The sequence below is a fragment of the Chlamydotis macqueenii genome, chromosome 7 (assembly GCF_036417535.1).
Source record: "Chlamydotis macqueenii isolate bChlMac1 chromosome 7, bChlMac1.mat, whole genome shotgun sequence".
In the NCBI taxonomy this organism is placed as follows: Eukaryota; Metazoa; Chordata; class Aves; order Otidiformes; family Otididae; genus Chlamydotis; species Chlamydotis macqueenii.
The window spans coordinates 23,813,817-23,838,650 of NC_141562.1; the positions used below are offsets into that span (position 1 = coordinate 23,813,817).

A 24,834-nucleotide genomic window follows, 5' to 3' on the forward strand; every position below is an offset into this window, starting at 1 on the left:
TTCTCTTGCTTGATTCAGAGTAGGCAGGAAAATAACTCCACACTATGACATCATGCACTGGCAATCCAGTGCTTTCTGCAGTGAGTATTTACATGGCCTATGCAAAGTGCAACAGCTTTCTCAGAGTTCTCGCTGATAATATATCGCTACTGTGAATCTCCTTAATATTTTAATATTTTGATTTTACTGAAAGTGTTCGTGTGTGGAACAATTAATTCAAAGCTGAATTAAACATTTTCCTTGTCCTAAGATAATTTTTCCCCATATGATGGAAATGCATTTAGGTTCAGGCTGAAATTGAATAAGAAGAATTCATGAAAATGTTTCCCTTGTCACCATTTTATATCCTTTCCCACTGCAGATCTTTCAGTTACATTGCTAGCTAGCAATAAAATGGCTCTGGCTGTAATCCATGATTCCATCTGATCAAATAGCTTGTAGTATCAACAGCTTTTATACCTCGGGTGGCAGAATCGTTCTGGTCATTTTAGATGAGGTCTCAACATTATAATTTTTTTTTTTGTTTGGGTTTTTTTTTGATTTTTTTTTTCTTTTTTTTTTTGAGAACTTGCCTAAATTGGTGGGGTCATAAGACACGTACAATCTGACTAAAGATCAGCATTTCTGGTGGTACTGTTGTGTCATTACCTGTGTCATCTTTGAATGTCAGAGTTATTAAAATTGTCTTCAAAACACAGCATTGTTCAAAAGATTAGCTCTATAATGAAACCATACTAAAATTCTGAAATGGTTCTTATCCTTAGATTATTTTAATATGCAATATAATAATATACTAGCTTATTTTGATGTTCAATATAAGCCTTATTTTGGTGAATAAAACTAAAACAATAGCTGGAAGGAAAACATGGCTTCTCTTATGTTAAACTTTTATCAAATGAAAAAAATTTTAAAATGGTATTTCAGCACTATGGCCTTTCTCCTTCCTGGAATATACAACAAATATTGAAAGAAGAAACATGGGAACAGTGATTTGTGGATAATATGTATGAAAGCAGCTGTTACACACTGTTCTTTTTAGAAACTTACGGTATTTGGGCTATAAGTGGCCTTGTGAATATATTAGGATTGCAAAAACTTCCATTGTTCAATAATGAACCAACCTAATTACAGCACAATTTGAAAATGATCTAAAAATATACATTGGAAAAGACAATTTTCTAATCTTAACTTCCAGTAACTAAAATAAGAAACATTGGTGATAATATCAGAGACATTAAACTTCCTGATGATTGACTCTGCCCACATCAAAATATTCTATTCTCTAAGCAAAGGATGCAATTGAGTATTTAAATTATAGTCAACTTTCAGTGAGACTGTTGACTTACTGTACCATGGTTCAACCAGCTGGTGAAAACCTTACTCAGAGGGAGACACCACTTTCACTTACTCTCCAGTGACAGAACTGTGTCTATTCTAATGGTAAAAACTGAACTATGGAGATCTCTTCAAGGCTTCTGAGAATTCTGCCCGCTGGCATTTCCCATTTATTTCAACACATGCAAACTATAGAGAGTAGTTAATGAAAAGGCAGATAATCTCATGGGATAATCAGGCCTAAATGTAAACTTTATAGAGGAGGTTTAGTATGTTCGCTGTGGGAAGGAAAAATGGGCTTCCATGGATGAAGATTAGAGAAATTAATATTTAAGGGCATACCATAAAGAAGAAAACAATGGACTGTAATTGATGCTTTCATCTGGCCTCTTTCTCTCTCCCTCTCTCAATCATTATTTGATACAAGACATGAATTCATGAGAGCCAGTGCTAATGAAAAATGCACTAGAACTTAACTGCATTTCAGAGCTGCTGGTGTCAAGGGGACAAGTAATGCCTGTGTCTGTCAGAATGTAAATTAAGTTGCTTCATATGATTCACGCTTAAGATCCAGAAAAGAACATGGCCAAGAAAATGACATGACATATTTGGCAAACTTGATGTTTAATAGAGAATTTATCTTGGTCAAATTTTGATCTCCCATTACATTGCTATTATGCTGCAATAAATTATAGGCAACTTGTAATCACTGATAGGTGAAATTTTCTAGACCCTGAGAGTAACAAAGATCATTTTCTGAAGACCCTTTCAACCTCAGGAATATTAGAAACTATTAATTCTTTTTATTCTAGGGTTTTTCTCTTGTAAAGGACATAATTCTTTAAAAAACTAAATACAAGAAGTCTTTAGTCTTTATTACTGGAGTATTTTTAATACCTCCATTATGGTGCAAAAACATCACATGCCAGTCTTCAATGACATCATTAATATTGTTGTGTGCAACTCAAATTTGGGAAATAGCCTGCTTTATTGGTAACTTATTCAGTAAAAATTGCCACTTCATCAATTTTTGATGGAAGTCACAAGACTTCCAGCCGGGCTCTCTTGGGACCTGCAGTTAGGGAAATGCAGCAGTACATAGCAGTAGATCCATTTGTGCCCATGACTTGGTTTCCACCTTGTCAGAATTTAGATCTAAATGTTCATCCTGAAACAAGCAGGGTTAACAATGTGAGCAAAGCACTAAGCAAATGCCATGACTCCTGTGGTATCATGTAAGTCTGTAAAATCTCCTCGCTTTGAGGCAAAAGGCTTATCACAGGATTTGTCTACACAAACCGAAGGAGAGGGTTTTCCTGGATGTGAAAGTTTAGCATGGCTTCTCCTTTTTCCAGGGAAAGAATGTAAAATAATTCAATGTCACAAATATAATTTGCTACTGTTTAGTTGGATACTAGTGATTAATGTTTGAGTAGCTAAGAGAAATAACGAGCCAGAGAAGGACTGTAAAGAGCTGCTGCCACATCCACAGGAAAGGGGGAAGATGCAAGTGGAGCACTGTTATGTCTTCCACATGCACGTGATCAGACTGTGGGTTGTTAGTCATTGTTACACCATAAATACAGCCCACACGGAAGACCCCTGTCGCTGTTACTTCAAAGACATAACTCGGAACTCTGTAAGGGTACGGATGATGTACAGATACTTGCCCATATATGAACTCATAGAGGACAGCAGATATACACACACATACACACGCACATCCATTAGCAGACATTTACAGTTCAACTGAACCACTTCAGTTCTCATCTACTATTTCTAGATCTGCTCTGTCTGCAAGTTAAACAAGAGTTTCTGTAAAACAGTTAAGACATTTCAAAACATATGAAATATGCAAACAGCTTTCTCATTCTAAAAATTATTCTTAACTTTAAAAATTATTTAAAGTTAAAACTACTAACAGAATGGAATTGAAGCCAGTGGTATTCACTGTAGGTGCTCTGAGTGTGCTGCTGAAAACTGATTTAATTTGCCTGAGTTATTATCTTCCCCAAATTCTCTATATTTATTTTTAATAGCCATAGTACTAAGCCTAGTACTTTGAATAGAAAAGGAAAGACACATAATCCATTCCTAAACTGCTGCTACAGCTAGATAGACAATTTTTTCTAAGGCACTGCATGAGGTACTTTTCCTAGAAGTCCCGTAACTTTAGTAAGAGCCTTTTAAGAAGCTTATCAAGATATACTACATAATAAACAAGATGGAGTTCAACAGAGACAGTGACATCACCTGTTACCCATTTTGCAGTTGATCCTGCAACCTTATTTGTGCAAATTGGATGTTTTTTTTCATGACAGATATAGGATATCTGTAATCTGAAGTCTGTCATATTAGTTACCTTGCAAGATGCTCACTGAATAAAAGAGGATGGAGGAAATTAGGAGACATGTTTGTATCTAATCCTGAGATAAAAGGTAACTTAATTATCTGTCTCCTTAACACCAATCTCCGGCACAGTTGGCACCTTATTTATTTTTTATTATATATGCTTATAGTGCAATTGTGCTCAGTAGTTATATTATTAAAAATGAGAGTAGTCTAATTTTTTTCTCTTATCTGGAAAGGAATGATTTTAACGGAATACCTTTCAGAAATATTTTCTGCCCTGTCTAATCTGCATGTGCACACAGCATCACATGAAAAATGCATAAACATATCAGGTATAAAAACTAATACTACCTGTGCCTCAGCTTGAGAAATTCTGTACATTGCAAGTAATAGCTGAATACTGCATTGCCCTTTGTCTTTGCTGGTAAAATTTGACTTCAGATGAGTCAGAAGCCAAAACTCTGACAGGTTTAATAAATGTCCACAGAGAATGAACAGATAGAATTATTTATCTCTATTAAGAATTCCAGAGAGTATATTTTACACAAAGTAATTTCATTATCTGTTGAAGTGCTAGGGTTGAGCATTTCAATACACAAAATTCAATGATGCATTAATTTGATCCACCTCATTAGCATCCAGTCACATTTAGTGAAAAATACCAGAATTGTTACAGTTTGTTCTAGTCATCAAAATGATAGGCCCTGAGAGCTTTAGCTCTATAATTAACAGATAATATATATATTATGTGATATATATAACAAAAATTATCATGTATAACATATATAGTGTATCATATACAATATTCACTATTATGTTGCCATGAACAACAAGTTTCGGTAAAATTATAGTGCAAAAAGATTTCAAGTTTGATCACTGTATCTAGAAACAGAGAAAACAAATAGAGAACCACAATTTTAAATAATAGGATGCATCTTGCCACAGCTTAAGGAAAACTAGGAGGAAGTGCACCTCATTCGTCTTACTTCTGCAAATGAACGTGCAAATAGCAGACAGAGAAATGAAAGCAACTGTTACAAGCAAACGTCTTTCCCTACTAACAGGTTAGGTTTCATTTTAGATATTTTGGTATTTATTTTCACTATTTCAGCTACTTTTTAGAGTGGATCAAGCTTCTTATGTATTGATTTTTGGCAGCAGTCCCCACTTACTGACTCACAAAAGATATCCTTATGTCTCATACACCAAGTGCATATACAAGGTATACAAAAACACTCTTATGTGAACTGGAAACCCAGTTTACCATATACACCCAGTATCAGAAAAGACCGAAGGAGAACAGTAAAGTGTATGGTTCTTACCAAACACATTTGTATATTTGTGTTCAGCAAAACCTGAACACAAATCAAACTAGGTCTACAGACAGGGATTATTGACAAACTACCCCTTGTTTAAAATTGTCTTGCAGACTGTATTATATTCTTCCTAGCACTGAAGGACCTGACATATTAAAAAGCTTAACTCAATCTCCATTTGAACAAACTTTGTATTGTTTAACTATCTACTCCTGTCAAATGGAGAAAAAATTAACACTTGCTCACCCAAATCCAGACCGGGACAAACTGTGATGTTCTCTTATGTACCTGAGACATAATATGTATAAAGCTTACAGACACAAGAACACTGTCTAGTTAAAACATTTCTTATAAATGAATACACTGAAATATAAGCATCTTAAATGAATTTTATGGAAATATTATGATACAGAATAATTCTGGTTTTAATATTATTAAAACCAGGAAAGTTAAAATTCCCATAGAAATGATCATTATCCTTCTAAAAGAACAACAATTACTAATTATGAGTTTGGCATTTTCTTGCTTAAAGCAATTTATAATTTTCCATATACTATGCCCATTTTCTACATGAAATGAAATTGATCCTTACTACTTTGAATCTAGTACTACCCATTATGAAATCATATTAGACATTTCAGTGCCTGTGTCTCTAGGACATATGGTGCCCTAAGTGAGAAAAATAACTTTGAATCACTTTACTTAGCTATTAAACCATTATACTCATGTTCTCTTACAGCTAAGAGGAAGTTTGTAATTTCTATCACTAAACTTAAAATATCTACCATTTATTTTCACTGCATGAGAACCTCAACATGACTGGTGCAACACAGATTCTAATTAGTGTAATCTCTTCTGCAACCTGATTGTCTCTTGTTTTCCAACTGAAATAAGATTTGAATTTGAAGAACATAACACTATGCTGAGTCTATGTAACCTGTAACAATTTTCTACCTTAATAGCCACACTGCAGCATTTGAAAACTGGCAATTATTCATTTTGCAATGAGCTAGTAACTGAAAGAGTGAAATTCTCATCTGTGAAGAATGGTATAGTAAATCATGGATTAGCAAAGTCAAGCACTCTCAGTGAAAGTATGTCCTCTTGCTTACACCTAAGAAAACTAATGTTCAATACGGCTCTTCTTCTCTTCACTATACAAATTTTATGTGAACTTTAATAAATTTCATTTTGGTAAAGAAAATGTTTTAAAAAGCAGAAAACAAATCATGTTAATACATATTTCACTCAGCAGAGTAAGACAGCAAAACACAATTCATATCCTATAGACTTTTAACAAGTTATGACAGCCTTACACAACCATTTATAAATACTGCTTAATAAACATTTTGTGTTCAAAATAAAATAAGTTAGGTCTGTTTAAAGGAATACACTAATCTAGATTTTTCTCAGCAAAGGCAAAAAAAGAATTCGTATTTCCTGTTATTCACTATAAAATGGAGGTCTTAATTCTAAATTGACCATTCAGGATTTTCCATGATCTGCGGCGAGAGAGCCACCTCCACAAGACAATTCATCCTGTCCTCACACAAACATCCGACAGATAGGAGGAATTGTTTTCTGGAAGTTCCTCTCTGTCTCAATCTCCCTCTAAAATCTGTACAGCGACAGTAGTTAACTTTGGCTAATATGTAACTTTCTGATAGCTAAAGTAAAAAAAAGATTAATCCATCTTCTCATGCCTTTGGTCAGAAAACTTAGTTTGTGATAAGTTTGTTTTGTTTTGTTTTTTCGTATGCAGACTGAGTATTTTGGCTTGAAGTATCAGCATCTCATAGGTATCTGGTTAAAATCCCTACTGCATTACATCTGCCATGCTGTCAGAGACCCGTTAGTTAGTCTGCTCTGTCTAGAAAGCTGATAGGCAGCACAGACTTTCAGTCGCTCTTGTAATAGTATTAGATCTCTGATGTGGAATGAGGAAGGTTGCTATCAGGTTACTAGGCAATCAATACAAGTGTGGGCAAGATTTACAGCAGAATAGATAAGGGTAAAGGGAGAGTCATTATAGAATAGTTTCTGATGATTAAATAATGGCTTAACCTGGAAACAAGCCAGGTTTTTTTCCTCCATCAGAAACCAACAGGAACATTCAAATTGTTCCTGTTCAGATAAAGGTATCTGAACCTAGCCAATACCAGTTCTGCATGTTTCCATTTCCTGAGTAGAATTAACTATTGGCATACAATAAATATCCAGATTTTTATATACACCTAAGTGACACAATTATTCATGGATCCTATTTATAGTCTATAAAAAGACTGTAAAGAATACAGAATGAAAAGTGAGAGTTTGTTTAAAATTTATATGTTTTATGAATACTTAAAAAAAAAAGTATTGCTAATATTCCTTACCTGAGTAGCGGTTGCTTTGGATAAGAAGGATGGTCACTATTTTGGCATGGCTGAGGTTTTTTTGTGACTTGCTTATAAATATTCCTGGCAGTTACTCCAATCCATAGCATAGTAGAGAGTGTAGAATAATGTAGTACTATCCCAACCTAAAACAAAGGTGGACAGTTAAACATATCAGTAAATGAATCAGCAGAACAAGAGTTTTAGAAGAATCTTACTGCATAAGTGAAGAAGGAAACATTTTTTAAACTGAATTCATAAGTACATAATTTTTTTTCTCTCTGTCTGGTTATTTCTAACCAGAGAAAATAATTTTGAAAAGCAGATGGAATCTGTTATTTAATTGATCATAGATAATATCTGAGATACCAGATGGTATGTTATGAAACCAAGACTGTAAAGACATTTGTTTTCTAAGAACCTGATTAATGACAGCTTTTTACACCTGGATTTAAAGTGATGCAAAGCTTAGTTTGTGTTGCAAGCTTTCTTAGCTTATGGTGACAATGCAATTTAAAAATTAATGAGAAGTCAGCATTTTTGCTTGCTATTACGCTACTATTTCCTTTCATTTTTCAGGACTATCCTGCTGTAGTTCCCTCTCAGCTGCATATAGCCAAGGTTGTAATGGGATCAGTGCTATTTGCCTAAAACCAGATTATTTTCAGACATATTTTAAGGAACTTATAAACTTGGCCATACAATTTTAAAAATTAAATGACAGATCTTGGCATCTTCCCTTAAAATGAAATACAACCTCTCAACAGTGTTATTAACATTTTGTCTCCAAGAAACTGATATGTTTATCACTGAAAGTAAAATAAAGTACAAACACCTCTAAAATACTAACATCTTTGTTATGTTAGTAATTGTTATTCATTACTATGGAAACAGTAATTGGAATTTTATCCAATCTCCAATGCTTTATTACATCAGCTAAGTCTCCATCCGATTATATAAAATGAGGTTACCTTTGAAGCAATAACCTGACATTTTGCAGTGACAAGTAAAATATTGCTATAATTGGAAAGCACATAAATGTTTAAGGAATACAGAGGATTGCTGAATAAAGCTAACACAAATCTATTATAATGATTTATTTGAACCAGTGTTCATTTTTGCTCAACTTAAAACAAAATAATTGATGGGTAAAGAAAAAAAAATTCCATTAATTTTGTTTATGTTTAGTAATATAGCACAAAACTTGAAGATAGCAGCAAATATCATCAACAGAAAACCCTTTGTAATTTTCTTGGGGACTTGTCTGACACATTAGACAAGAGAGTAGAAAACCTTCATAGTTGTTGTCGCTTGAGGTAAAGAAGCAGAAATAAGAGAATGAGACAACTTTGTACCATCAGCTGGCAGATATTGCCAATTCAGTGGCTAGTGCTGTCCGGACTTAGTTCATGTGCAGCTTGCAGCATTTCTGTAGGGATGCAGTGAATATGACTATGAGCTGGGGGGGGAGTAAAGGAGTAAAGCAGGAGAGAGAAGAGGGCGGGAAGAAAGGGAGAGAAAAAGGAGGTGGGAACCATGAGAAAGAACTGGAAAAATTCTAGAGAATTGGATCATAACCTCTCTCTGATTTCAGCAGAGTGCTACTACTATATATTCTGTATTATTCTACACAGGTATCCCAGAGTTCATAAGAATATGAATAGCAGGGATGAATTCCATGTGGCAAGGCACCTAGATGTGAAATTTTTACAACACATATGGCCATGCATACATAAATGTTCAACCACTTAAGTGAATGAGATTCCTAAAAATAGTACAATAAAATAATGTTATTGAACTTTCAAGGAGGCAGATGAACTGAAAACATCATTGCTATGCCACATCTGAATCACATTGCTTTTCTTCACAGTGTGCTCATATTTCAGCAACTTAGTTCCTTCTGATATATGGATAAGTTGAACAAACATGGACAAGAGACAGAAATGTTATCATCTTCTGTACTAACTCTTTAATAATATGTCTCTTTCTCTCTTAAAAAAAAAAATCATTTTGCATTGCTTGCTTAAAGAAAAAGAGCATATATTCTGATGATACAGGACCTCCTCATGACTGACAGATTTGAAGGACAACGGTGACAACCTGGAGGTAAAACATACATGACACAACAAAATTGCGGAATTTGGAGGGGTGTGCTGAGCTGTTACACTGAATTCCAAAGGAAAGGGTACTCTTTTCTCTGTGTAGTGATGATTTTGTTTCTCGCTTCCCATCACAAAACACACTTTCTGGACTAGAATTTTTGCTTTTACTTATCCACCAATAATAATTAGTAAAGAAATGCTTGTCACACCTCATCCTGAAAATTCAGTGTTTCAAAGTGGGGAGCTTTGCTTTCTGCCTCTTCCTTCTCTGTATCTCCACACTGATATCAGTCATGCCATGGAGATGCTTTTTCCTCACTGTTGCACTTAAGGTCTGTGGCTGCATGCTCATTTGTCCACTTCAATGGGACGACCTCTTTCTGGCTCTCTTAAGCTAGGAAGACATCTGGGACCTATTCTAGAAATACATGAGATACCAGCTCAAGACATGGAAGGAGAAGACAAGGCTCAGCAGAAGAAGGAACAGGACAAAGATAGTTTTATTCAGGAAACTCTCACTTAACTCTGTTAGCAAATGTAAACCTTAGGTTCATGCACTAAAGGTCCAGGGTACGAATTTACCTGTGTATACCTTGTTACTGGATTTGTGCCTCTGTAAAGCTTGAGAGGCCAATAAAGAGATACCAATTAAATACCAGGTGTTAATTGAAAAATATTTTCACTGTAAGTGGAACTTCTGTATTTCACACAAAATTGTGTGAGAAGAGTCAAGATTTCTGCACAGAACAAAGGATTATGACTGAATATATTAAAGCAATGAGCCTTACTCATACAAAGGGTTTCCACTGACTAGCCAAATGGCACAGAAAGAACTTGTCAGGACATACGCGTTGAAGCCAGCATTGCACCTAAAGCTATTTAATAACCGCATTAATATGGTGAGTTTTCTTGTTTCTTTGGACTAATTTTTTTCCATCTTCTGTGCTCTAAGAACACTTCTCTTTGGGAATACGCACTAGCCTACTGAATAGAAGATTACACTTTTCTACAGTAAGAAGATCCTGCCTCTATGGGCTCCTTCAATAAATTTCAGTACTTTAGAGGTAAATTAAGTTCCACACCATGGAGTTACCATGGTAATGACCAGAATACACATTTGTGCTAAGCATTTTGGTGCAAAAAGCTCTCTTCATCAGCTTTAACTTGCACATAAATTTCTTTGTTTTCCTCTAGTTTTTAATTAATTTTTTTTTTTTAAATTGTAATCATGTAAGTTTCCAGCTACCCACAGTCTGTCTTGTGCATATGACTAGTTCTGTTCCTGTCTCTGTAGAGCTGAACAATGCAGCACCTTTCTCATCAAAGACCACTCAAGAGCTCTTAAATAGCATTTTTCTCTCGAGGCACCCTAACTGGCAAACCTGATCACAGTATATTAATTTTACACTCATTCTTTAAAAAAAAAGAAATATAGCTAGAGCAGAAAGAGCTGCATTTTCCCTCCTCTTTCTATAATATATTTGTGTCTACAACTCCTACCAAAGATGTGGCACATAGCTCTAGTAGCTCCGTAGTTTAAAAAGATGCAAATCCACATTTCGGACTTCCAAGGGTAGCATTCTAATTTCCAGGCTACTGGCTAGTATGGAACAGGCTTCACCTTTCTTGCTGACGATTTACTGCCCTACAGAGAGGAATTCACAAGCAGCTTCACATATGACACTCATCCGTGAGGAGAAAGATCTGAGCTTTGCCAAACTTTACATGGAAGTTTTTATTTGATAAACCATATAAGAGGTTCTTGGAGATGTGATTGAGTTGATGATGCCACTCGGTGACTGGCCACTAGGATAAAAGCTTATGATTCTGTCTCACTCCCTAACTTTTCTGTCTCTTGAATCTTGTGCCCCTAAGCCTATTATTCATGCTTCAACATGTTGAACTGATGATTTCATCCCCTAGCATCCATAACCTGATGGCTATCATGCTCTCCTGGAAAGTAGGGGCCATGAGACTGAAATCTTTCAGATTGAGGGTACAGAATCAATGCCTCCCAGACATGGGGAATGATACAGCTACAGTTGTGTCTCCTTCCATCTCATTCCTTACATGAAAAGAATAAATATCTTTCTGCCCTTTGAAGGAAAGTAATCTGAGACTAACTCAGCGATATGGAAGGGGCCAACTACATCATCCACTGGCTGGCTCAAGCACCCTTCTGCCTAGTCTGCTGGCTCTGATTAATCCCTTTCTGCCACTCCTAACACAACCTTTGCCTTGCATGAAAGATTTTGCCATAAACTCAAGACTCCAGATTCTACATCAACAGCCAGCACTCAGTGGCACCTGGAATCAGATTAATGGGTAATCTAAACAGTTTGTAGGTATAAACTCAGTCACACAGGAAATCTGTGAAGCATCAATCAGCTCTTCCAGACCAGCACTCTAACATCAGTTTTCTTTATAAATCATAAAGACTGCATAGCACATGTCTATAAAAAATCCTCTCTGAACTAGGTATGCAAGTTTAAAAGGAAATCTTAGATTCCAGATAAAAATAAATACCTTACTATCTCTGAAAACACTTTTTTTTTTTGTGTAATTACTTTGCCTTCAACGGGATATGAAGGTTCTTCCAGCTATCTATCACAGAAAATGGGTCCATTTCCATAGTGTTAATTCTTATTGCTTAAAATTAGCCTGGGACATCTCATTTAGAGGGAGGTGATCTAACTGAAGTTTTTTTAGAACCATTCTGGTTAATTATGAAGGACTAAAATTACCTTAGTCCATTATTTCACTTGGGAAAGGATGTTGTGTGAAAGTTTTAAGGAAAATTACAATAAGAGAGGTGGAAGCTCACTGGCTTTGACACTACATTTGAATTATTGGGACAGAAAATACTTGCATTTGGAATCTTCCCCTATGCACTCGGGAAACAAAAAGTAAAAATTACATTGCTGCAGGGTAAAACTGTGTTTTGAATTGTAGCAGATGGAAAGATACCTGTACTAGAGCAACACTTATAGCGTTACACATGGAGTATAACTAATATTTTAGTGCTGCTTGAAGCAGTAATATTTTCACAAATATATTTTAAAACCCTAATATCAGTTGTTTTTTTTTTTTTTTTTTCCAGAACTGAAGAAAAAAAAAAGGAGAAAGAGACAAAACTTAGACTTGAGGAAAACTCAAGTCCACAATAGTTATATGTATATGCATGCCTTTCATTAGGCTGAGTGATTTAAAGAATTGCTATATTCCATTAAAAGGAGAAAAGGAGTGCTGTGCACCCCCTCACCGCTTACACAAGCTGTGAGAAATGTTCAAATAAGTGAGCTTCTCAGGAAACCATTAGTAGGTCTAATCTATCTACATTCTAGCTTTGGCATCCTGAATATTAATTCACAGAGTAATCTTCTCAGGGCTATCAGAGGAGGAGAAAGGCACTAGGACTCAGAGAAGTTTGAAAAATGTTGCTGTCAGTAGGCAAGAAAGGATCTGTGGTTGGGTACAATGTTTTGAGAGTGAATATTTGTTCTGCCGGAGTTACCAGCTATAGGACTTTTGTCTTAAATTGTTTGGACTGCTGCATCCATTACCCCTACCTAATTACATCAGACCATTTCTACCACGAACCAGAGGACTCTGTGTGTCTTCTGTGTCCTGTATCTTTGCTGTATTTTAACTGCCAAAGATCTTGTCTATTGATGTAGCATGGTGTCAGATAAAGAACTTTATGAAACTGGTTAGAAGGCTTAGTTTCTCTAAGTGTGCATGTTTCTCAGCAGCTCAGGATCTGGCTCTACTCCACAGCAAGAAACACCTGTCACTGATAATGCATTTTATGAAGATATCCTTGTAGTTTATATATTACTCATAACAGATTATTAATAACTCATTTATCTCAATACATTTTTCATTATCACTGTTAATACTGCATTGTTACTATGCAATCTGCAAAGCAAATAACCAGACAATGATTGTAACAACAGATGGTCATTTGTGATCATGTAATTACAAGGCCATGGCTGCCCTACAAACTAATCTGCTACCCTCACTTGCAAACTGTAGATAAGGACAATGGTAAATGATATTTCAATTTGCAAGAACTCATAGATTAATTACGACACAGTACAATAGATATTTTGAGATATTTATCTCAGAATAATCTAGTGGGCAACTGTCATTTAAATGAATACCATGTAACGTATATGGGCAGACTTTGCATGTAGAACATTACAGGGGCTTACAGATCTACATGTGCTGTTTATTGATGGTCATGCACAAGTACGCACAAAAGGTTGCCAAAGCATCTCACTGAAAATTAGATTGATAACTCTTACATTAGTTATGCAAGTTTTGCAATGATTCTGCTGTTGGCTGGCAACTCTTGCTGTTTATACCCATTCAAGCCAATCAGAAGAAACAGATTAGTGACAGGCAAAATATCTAGGAGAAAGTTCTCTTATGAAGTGCTTTACTACAGGTAAATACCAACAACATTGATGAGATCTGGAGCACTTCTACAAAATTTGAGAGGAAGAAATATTTAAGACAGACAAATTGCATCAAGCCCTCATCAGGTGTTATGGAAGATAACTGAAATTACTTTCTTTACACACTCTACAGACTGAGCTTCTATATTCAGAGTAGCTGAGGTCATGCCCTCTCTGGGCATCTCATGGCACTATACGCCTGGAAAGGATGAAGCAAGAGATGTGAAATAGTCCAGCAGTGCAAATGGGGGTCCATAAATTGAAAATGTACTGGTCTGCTTTGTCTCCTTAGCTTGAGTTGTAATTAAAAGATATAACCATACTAAAAACATTAAGCTGCCCAAGTATATATTTAGAGATCACCCAGTGAAGCCAGGGCCACCCTCAGGCAAATGGTATATAGATTACAAAAAGAGCAGCAGTAACTTCAGTTCCACACAATCAATCCAAAGATCAGAAAGGACAGTAGAAATATTTGGGAAACTTAGTTTTCAGCTGTCCTGTAGAACAGAGAAATATAATGATTTTCAGGGATTTTTTTTTTTAATAAGGAAATCTGAGCTGCAGAGAAGTTAGTGCATTGGTCAGCCTTTCACAAAAACTTAGGTGACAACCAAACACTGAATATTCCCAGTGCTGCCTGTAAAAGACATGCTTATAATGATGACTTATTCTGAAGAACTTAAGGTCCAGGAGCAATATATGAAAGGAAAGAGAACTATAAATATTGTGTTAAAATACAGAGTTTCAGGTTCTCATTTAGTAGTAAGAATTACTGAGGCAGATACTTACAGCTTGACATATAATTGGATATTTAATGCGATTGATTCCACCAGCAAAAACAGCAAACGTAAGAGCAGTATGGAAACAAAAGTTGAGAAGCATGTGCCATCCTTTTCTACTTATTCGAATTGTGCTGTTGAAAAATCACATTTTAAAATTACACTTTGAAAAAATGCTTACATATGATGAAATTAAATTCTCTGATTCTTGAATACCTACACACATTGCTATACTATACCTATAGGTATACTGATACCTATAGGACAAAGTGTGATTTATACAGCATTGAAGTCAATAGTAAAAAGGTAAAATCAATTGTAAAAATTATAAATAAAGGTACTGAGAAGGGTCTAGTGACTTAAAATTTCCTCCATCAAATAAAGTATTTAAAGTAGAAGAATAAAAGCAAAAAGCTTATTGCATGGCTTCAGATATGCATAACTTTAACAAGACATCTCCAAAGTATTAAATGGAAGCTGAAGATCAGAAGTCATTGCATTAAGTTCACTTAATTAATATTTAGCAGCTTCTACAGTACAATACATTTCTACTCTTTTAAATTGCTAATGGTCTTTAACAGAAGTATGTAGTTAAAATGCCATTTATATAAATCTTTCATATAAAAGAAAACACACGTTTTCTAAACCCAAGGAGACTTAGAAGTTAAAGAGAATTTCTTTTATCCAACGGTCGTTACCAAGTCTTTCACCCAACCTTGCTCTGACAGCCGGTTCCGCCAGTGGAGCTGTCCAGAGTGCTGCTGCTCTTTGACTGGAACTGGCCAGACAGCAACTTGACAGCGCCCACGGTTTTATACTGAAATGTCGAGTTAGAAGTCTTAGCAACAGTGTGGTCACCATATCTTAGGAAAGACACAGCTTGAGGCAGGCTGCCATAACCTTGTTTTCATTTCTCTGCTGTACATCGCATTGGTAATATTACTATCCAATAGTAATTCAGATAATTTAAATTTATCTTTTCAGTGTGGGTTAGAAAAACTAAAGTACCTCAGCATAATTCTGACCATTTAACATAAGTGCTTAAAACTGAATTCTTACCTGTGATGGACAATGTAGGTGATAATGGAAGCAAACAGGCACAACAACATAACTGCAGTACACGCATATACCACAGGGTGCAGAAACTCCCCTGGGTACTGGGGGAAAGACAGCACTGTCTTAAAATCCTAGGGAGAAAGCAAAATGATTTAACATTGTTAGGCATATGTGAAACTCTGAGATTCCATTTCAATATGTTTCTGGCTGTTCCCTCTCAAGAGCAGGAAAATAAGATGATGAACTTTTAATGTAGATACAGCTCATGAATTTACAATCACATCAGACTACTCTTTCCTCATCTGCATACACTTTGCAAGACAGAAATTAACCTTTTCTTTTTTTTTTTGTACAAGCAGACATATCCTAATTAAAAAAAAAAAGGTCTGAAAAAATACACAGAGTATTATATCTTCCAGGCATTAGCAATATCTGTTCCTTCTGATAACATGAAATTATGTGTGTAGTTTACTAAGATATTAGTACAAAATATCAAATTACCATAAGGTTTCTAAATGGCATACACACGGCTGCAGAAGAACCACTCAAAGAAACAAAAGCCACGAGAATACACACAAAATATTGACTGACTCGCTCCTATATTAAAATATAATTCCCAGTTGATACACCTCCTCTGACCCAGTGACCTTCAGACTTAGTTGCAAATACTCTGCTACTTATATCAATTCAAAAGCAGCTTGACAGCGATACCAACATCAGATTAAAGATCCACGCATTCCTTTTGGACCTGTTAGTGCCTACTGACACAATTCTTCATTAAAAACATAGTGAAAAAATATTAATAACATTGTAAAATTAACAATATTCAATTCCCATTCTAAATTACTGGACCTCAAAATTAAGAAATAGTAGGAGAGCTAAATCTGCAGGTGTGATGGATGGAAAGGAAAAGGAGCCCTTTTACAGAAAACAGTGTCTTCAGACTACCTGAATTAAACCAAACATTAGAGGTTCACTGTAATACATTAAACCACATCTGTTTCTTGCACTACATCTCTGCAAAGAAGTACTATAAATTAGACACATAAACTACCACCTGAGTCCAAAGTGTTGTCTACATGTCAGTATCCATGTGCAGCAGCACTAACTGTGCACACAAAAATGAATACACATCACAGCACTGAAAAAGCTAAAATCTGAAAAAGTACCGAATACAACAATCCAGCAAACTTAACACTGAAAACACTGGGGTACATTTAAAAGATATTTTTCTTATTTGTCAGTTTTAGGTTTCCCTGGAAGAAGATTCAATATGTTATCTTCCTGAGGTGAAATCTCCCCTTTGGAGACTGGGACTGTAATGCTAATACATTTTTTTAATCGCATTTGCATGCAGAGAGCTCATTTCCAGCACCATTATTTATGTATATGAACTTGTCCACATACAAGCAGCTAATGTTCATGAGCATATGCAATTATTAAATCAGAGGGAAAGTTACTGTTCCGTTTACCTTCCAGAAAGGTCCTTACAAGTAACAGATGCCCTAGTAGTCATTATTTTTCTTCATACTAGCTTTAAAGTTCCTAAGATTGATTTTAATAGTTCCTCCAGATGCATATTAATGTCAGTTCTAAAACAGACCAGCTTACAACATACAGAAAAAAGACCATCAAAATGAACAAATAACATATGAACAAGATGGTAAATATATCATAGAATCATAGAATGGTTCGAGTTGGAAGGGACCTTCAAAGGTCATCTAGTCCAACCCCCCTGCAAGAAGCAGGGACATCCCCGACTAGATCAGGTTGCTCAGAGCCCCATCCAACCTGGCCTTGAATGTTTCCAGGGATGGGGCATCCACCACCTCTCTGGGCAACCTGTTCTAGTGCTCTACAACTCGCACTGTAAAAATTTTTTTCCTAATATCCAATCTAATTCTACCTCCCTCTATTTTAAAACCATTACCTCTCGTCCTATCACAACAGGCACTACTGAACAGCCTCTCCCCATCTTTCTTGTAGGCCCCCTTGAGGTATTGGAAGACTGCTATAAGCTCTCCCTGGAGCCTTCTCTGCTCCAGGCTGAACAGCCCCAACTCTCTCACCCTGTCCTCATAGGAAAGGTGCTCCAGCCCTCTGATCATTTTTGTGGCCCTCCTCTGGACTGATATGTCATCACATCCCATTTCTCTTCAAGTACTTCCTCAGCTTACATGTGTACCTCAGTTAAAGCTGCTCAGTCACCACTTGTCCCACACACAAATCCTCTCTCAGCCCGGCCCAGTTCACCAAAACTCAAAGCCAGGGGTGGAGTCACTTGCCACAGCGGTACTCTTATGTGGTCTTCTAACGTCTATGGCTACTATTCCCTCAACCACAAGTAGAATAGAAAAGGAAAATAATTTGTCTTTTGATTTGGTAGCTTTTTAATGTGATAGATCTGTCCTCTTGAGGCCTTCTCTTGATTTTTTTTTTTTTTAGCATGTATGAATATATCTTCAGGATATACTGAATTCACAAATTTCAAATAATTCTTTAAAAGTTTGTTGGCTCAGAACTGCCACTAAATCTCCACTCAAACACCCTTTTTTGACCATTTTTTTCTCCCATATTTTTATTTGCATCATGTCCCCATTAATTCTTTTACAGAGTGAACTTTTTGAGGTAGACTTATTTACCAGAAATGTTCAGTATAATTTTGGGTCATATTACTAGAGTGGTAATGTAAATACTGGACAATTTAAATACTCTATTGGAAATGGCAAAACATTTATTTCTAGCTCTTGCTGATACAATCACATTTTTGTATACCAATGGTAAACTTTGTCATAATTTTATTTATACACTTGCTTCAGTTCTGTGCATTAAGCAAACTGTTACTGCAAGTTATAAAGTAGTAACAGTGCAATTATTTAAAAGAAATAAATGTCTCGGGTATTTCTGAAAAAATATTCCAAAAAGTTAACAAAGTTGTGAAGAAGGAAACACAGTGAAGTTACACATTTATGCAGTAACAAATGAAGGTGATTTTACTTGAGGTGGCATCATTTAGTGTACTAAAGAATTAGCTTTTAATAGTGTAAATGAGGGATCAATCCATCACTATGTTTGAAAATCAGTATAAAAACAAATGCCATATGTCCTACAGGAATATAGTCATTTTGCCTCCAGAAGATGAAGAACGATCAGCATCTTAAAGCTAATTCCATTTAAAAATACTTATTTTTTATTATTATCTCGTTTTTGTACAGTAAATACTTGGTAAAACTTTTGAGTATCATAATGCACTATTGCCAATGTAGAATATCCTTTTTAAGAGTTTTGTCTATTGAAAACTGATTTCATTATAAATACATAAAACTTTATCTTGTCTGCTTTTTGATGATAATTAAACCTTATTGATCTGTCAGCCTCCCCTGAGTAATCTTCTGGGGAAGACAGCAGGAAGAAAACAGTTATATTTTCATGCTGTAGGCAAAGCAGCATAATTGTATGTTACATTTTAAAAAGGTAAGTTTTATTTTATTTCCTGAGGGGATTCAAATAATGAGGATATTAAAAAATTACAGGAAGTATCTACAGGAAAACGAATACACACGGGCCCTTGACCACTACAATCTGCTGTCTACAACTACAAGGCCAGTAACATGTCTAATGAGATATTGTCGTTCATTTACCCTTATAAGAAGGTGTGAAACCAGCTTCTTTCAGCTGTAACTGCCACCATAGTATATAAGGCACAATAGAAATTAGTGATGGAAGTTAGTGTCAGAAAATACATTTAATCAGCTATTTCATCCAACGATCACAATTATAAAAACAACAGAATGCAAATGGGACTATTTTACTTCTACTTGAGTCTTCATTCCAGAAATTGTCTGAAAAAGACACATCTATGCTGATCAGTTAAAACTCAATATGAAAGTATAAAGATGTATAGACAAATTACATACCAAAGGCAGCCCTGAGAAATCTAATCCCAGATGCTGAGAAAGCTGTTGGGGAAGATACAGTGAACTAATACTAAATATCTGGTACTTTCACAAAATCACAGTTGCTAAAAACAATGTAGTTTGTGTTGTAATTTTTTGTAATCCATTTGGTTATATTGGCAAATCAAACATTTTAAAAAATATATTACTTGTAGTAGTATGGCTTTAGAAAGTATCATCTAACTGGTTTCTGTGTTTAAAGCAGGACACCTGAAATGGTGTTCCCCAAGGTAGTTGCATCCAAGTGCCACAGAGACTTAGAAACACCAGTGCAATTGAACAATCAGTTATGATAAGATGTAGATTCCTATTTGTATTTAGATTCCTCCTACTTAAACAAAACAAAACTTAAAAAATACATGCTAATTATTAGGATGTTTAGGAGCACCAGAATATGGAAATTATCTATAGACTTGAGTCTCTATGGAGAGCTGAAAACACTGCAATGCACACTGAGTGGAACAGGTGATGTACTGGATTGCAGGACTGCCATTTGGCAAGATCTCACCAGGCTGGAGGAATGGGCTTACAGGAACCTCATGAAGTTCAATAAAGAGAAATAATAAGTTTCCTGTCTCTGGGACAGAGTAACCCCAACAGCAGTAGAGGCTGGAGGACAACTGACTGGAAAGAAGCTTTGCAGAAAAGGATCAGAGGGTCCTGGTGGACAAGAAATTGAAAGCAAATCAGTGATGAGCCCTTGTGACACATAAGGTGAATCGCATATTGGGCCATATTAGCAAGAGTGCGGGCAGCAGTCTGAGGGAAGTGATTACTCCTTTCTGTTCACCACTTGTGAGACCAAATCTTGACTAGTGTGTTCAGTTTAGGGCACTTCAGTACAAGAAAGGCATTGACAAACTGGAAGGAGTCCATAAGAAGTCATGAAGAAAAAAAGATGGCTCAAGATCTAGATTCCAGGTCTTTAACTTACACCTCCTGTCTCCCAGGAGCTGTCTCATTTTACTGAGCTCCTTTATAGTCTGGATCCCTTTACTGTTTGGTTGAAGCTGCACCACCAAGAATGCAAGATCCATTAAGCCAAGAGAAAGCAAGAGCAAACAGCAAGAAAGAACTTGAGCTAGAAGCTTAATTTGTTATAAAGTTAGGGCATTTTGAAGGAGACAAGCCGAGATTTTTGTCCCCAGTACTAAGCCAGTTTATGTATTTTACAGAGCAAATAATATGCGTTATTAAACGTATTTATAATTTAATAAAAAGTAGAGGTAATCCAAGAAGAGAGGAATAAAAGCCAAATCTTGCTCTTTTAAGTACACTAATTCCAAGGCTTTATCCAAAAGATTGGCACATTCAGGAATATTCTGGAAAAAAAGCAACCTTTTCTGAGAAACTGGACCCATATGGGCTAAGCATTCTCTGTTAGGTGAGCAGTAGATGCCAGCTGAGGACTTAGGTGAAGAGTATATTCTCCTGACCAAGACTTTGTTTGACAGCAGAGCTTAGAAATCTAGCTCTTCACACTAGGAAGTATCTATGCACATGTAGAAGATCTGATTCCAGGGAATTTTCCGGTTCCCACAACACCAAATGTTAATTTTGCAGATAGCAGGTAAACTTGCTGGATCACTTTCAAAGTCTTTGGTACTTAAACTCTTAGACTTAAAGTCTACTTTGTAGGTGTAGAAGTAGGCGTTTAAACACCCAAAAAAAAAAGTTCATTCTTAAATCTCTCTTTATAAAGCAGTTTGATTTTTCAAAGTACTGAACCACATTTCCACAGGCTGTTATGAGAAAACTCTGTGTTCTCTATGGGGAAAATGTCAAATACTGTAATTATATCAACCTTCTAAATGACATCTCTGTAATACTTCCCCAATTCATGAATTAATTTCTCAAAAGGCTTAGACAGTCTGTTTAATTTAGAGTAGACCTAGAATATGAAAGTTTAGAAGACTGTTTTCAGAACTGAACTTCATGAGTAGGCCTAAGAAATTTCTCCAGTTGTCTCCAGCCACACTGAAAATACTGAAAATGTAGCTTTTACAGTACTGTGATCCTACCAATTTGGAAAGACTTAAAAGATTCAGGGAATGCTTGTAAAAAAACAGGACAATAATCCTGTAACTCAGCATGATCTGTTCCTAGGATCTTGCCTTTCCTCAAATTCTCATTCAGTTTTCCAATGTTTGCTTCCAGAATAGTTTCAAATCTGCTCTGTTTTCGTCAGCTAAGTCAGCCCTAATGATCTCAAATAGCCATCCACTGAATGTATGCTACTTTTGCGAACAATGACTCCTTACACTCACAAACCCTCCACCTATATTGTTTGGAATAATGAGATACATTGTGACAAAACAGGAAAGGAGTTGTTTATGATTTTATGTTCATTTAACCTATCTTCAGGATTACAATTAAAAATGCTAACAATATCTATTAATCCATTTTATGTTAATTGAGAAGTAGCATACTTAGATCTAAGAATTTTACTAGTGTTTATTTGGCAGATTTGAGGAAATTACTATTGACAAAGCAGTCAGAGGGGGAAAAGGAAATGCTGTATACAATTACAGTAATATCCATCACTATTGAATTGCTATTCTGTTCTAAGAAAAATGAAAGGAAGAACAAAGGATAAGGTATATCAAAACATATTTAGCACATTTTGAAATTCAATGCTGCTGTTGGACATTTTTGTTATCTCCTGAAGAGTTTTTAGTCAGATATACTATGGCTACAGGGCACTAGATTGGTCATAACATACACAAACACTGTCTTGAAAAATTAAAATATTGACATGCAGTTCAGTGTGAACTGAAGAAGAGCACAAATATATAGTATTTATAGAATAAATATACACATACACCCCCCTCAAAGCTTCAGAATATGTAAGTTCATAATTTTACTCTAAACCAGAAAATCATATTGTAGAGGTTCATAGTTCAAGACTCTAGAGGGGCTTTGTCCACCTCCAAAAGAAGCTAGAGTGTGACTGTCTTCCTTCTACAGGTAACAGAAGAAAAGACAAAATAGAGGACTGGTCTAAATACACAGTATAGGAAGGGAAAGGCAGGAATGTAACTTGGGAGTTTAGTTCACAGTATTTTACTCACCACTAGGACATACCATTCAAAAGCTAATCAGAAAAAGATAATGCTGTATTATGTCTGACACCACTATTTTACTTCCATTCACTGGCCCAACCCAGAGCAGAGTGAAAGTGTGAGAGCAGTGAGGGAAGGAGCTTGTACCTCTTTTCCAATCCAACCTCCAAACTGTACTGTCTCTCTCATTGACATCATATGAACAACTGTCACAGAGAGAAATGAAATGGCTCTACATGAATCCTCTCACTTGAAGTAGGCTTATTAATTATCAATTGTAGTTGACAAATCCTTGATTACTGCCTTTCTAAAAAAAAGACTCTACAAAATCTTTCTTTTAACCCTTTTACTGTACATAGGTAGAAACATTTTAAAAAAGCAGTTCCAGGAGCTTTGTCTTACTATTTAAAAAGATGACAAATCACAATATGTGCTGTACTAACTATAAAGTGGACAGTTGAATTAACTGAGGCTTCTATTTCATCTTGTTCCACAGCAGGATATACATTATTCTGATGGTAATGTAAACCTTCATCACTGTTGCTTTATTGCTGCTCTTCGGTTTACAGATGATCCTTCAGTTTTCTGCTATTACCCCCAAACATAATAATAAATTATGATTTTTTAATGGTTTAATAGATTTGAGAATTCTAGATTAATAACATGTATCATGGTACTGTAGCCAATTTCATTGGCTACATACCATATGCTAGCTATTTTGAATGTGCTGTCAGTTTGTTAGTATTTTAAAATATATTAGGCATTCAGGTGTGAATTAGGCACACAGGCACTTTATATTGTTTGTAGTATAAATTAAGCAAAACAATGAAATATTTTTCATTTCTGGTATGAGAATTGAACTGCCCAGAAAAGTGTAATCTCTATCAAATAGAACAATTCCTGACTTTATGCCACAAAACGCTGATTGAGAAATAACACTTCAGTGAAAATGGTTGCACATAACGAAGCTACAAAAGTTTTCCAATAGCTGTTTAGAAAGACAGCTGTTGGAAGACATATTTGTGTATATGTGTGTATATATTTTATAAAAATATAAATAACTTCAGGCCAGGCATCCTTTTTCTTAGCAGTGACTGTGGAACGTGAGCTAAGGAACATATCGCATTGTTTGGTACCATATCAACTGAAAAACAAGAGTGAATCTAAGATTCTATTTTCTTGTCTTGCACAGATAAAAATGGAAGATGCACATAGGAAAAAAGCAAGGGTGAATTACCATAACAGAACAGACACAAGACCTAAACCCGAATTACATACCAGATGCAAAAGCTGCTGTAAAAGGTGCCTCAGTTGTCTTTATGGTTGTAGAAAAACCAATCTGCTATATCTTATCAGAGATAAATGTGCACTTGGCTTTACAAAGCAAAAATTAATTGTAGCCCTTATGTCAGTATATGATTTTGAAAACAAAATGAAACTATAGAATTAGTTGCTTGCAAGAAACTAGTTAACTCTTAATAACTTAAAGTTTCAGAAGATCAGGCTGAACCCAAGCAGTTGAAGGAGGAGGAAGCCATTTTGGGTGTGGCACCTGCAAAGTCAACAGGTGCTTTCTTTAATTAATTTAGAAAAACATCCCTAAAGCAAAATTACATTTCACATTCAGGGAAACAAGTGGCTGGGGGGAGGGGAGGGAACTCATAGAAGCTGTAGAAAATTAGGTACGTTTGATGTGATTAAATCTTAGGAACAGCTCTTAAATTCTGAACAATTCTAGAATGGGTGAAAAAAATGTTCAAGTAACTCTGAGGGAAATCAGTTCTTATGAAGTGGACAATAATATCCGCATTTAACTCGTGGGTGCCACAGCCTTGTGCTATGATTGGCTGCCATCTGGGTTCCATCTGACAGCAGCAGATTGGTATTCTCTGCACACGTCCTTGCAATTCCTGTCGCCTATGTTTGCTGTCCCTTACACATAACACACAATACATTGTTTACTCAACTATAAACATTTCTGTAATGCACATGAGTAGCATCTACAGTGCAATCATGCACCAGCATTCAGCATCAGTCT

At 35.7% G+C, this 24,834-nt stretch overlaps 1 protein-coding gene across 1 annotated transcript in view; it reads right to left on the bottom strand.

Moving 5' to 3' along the window:
* LOC104483131 (adhesion G protein-coupled receptor A3-like) overlaps positions 1–24,834 on the bottom strand; it is a 279,708-nt gene that overhangs the window by 27,880 nt on the left and 226,994 nt on the right. The window contains exons 15-17 of the mRNA XM_086752545.1: positions 15,782–15,909; positions 14,733–14,856; positions 7,379–7,524 (exon numbers count right to left, since the gene is read on the bottom strand). Of these exons, the coding sequence (XP_086608671.1) occupies positions 7,379–7,524; positions 14,733–14,856; positions 15,782–15,909 (398 nt within the window). The remainder of the gene's footprint in view (positions 1–7,378; positions 7,525–14,732; positions 14,857–15,781; positions 15,910–24,834) is intronic.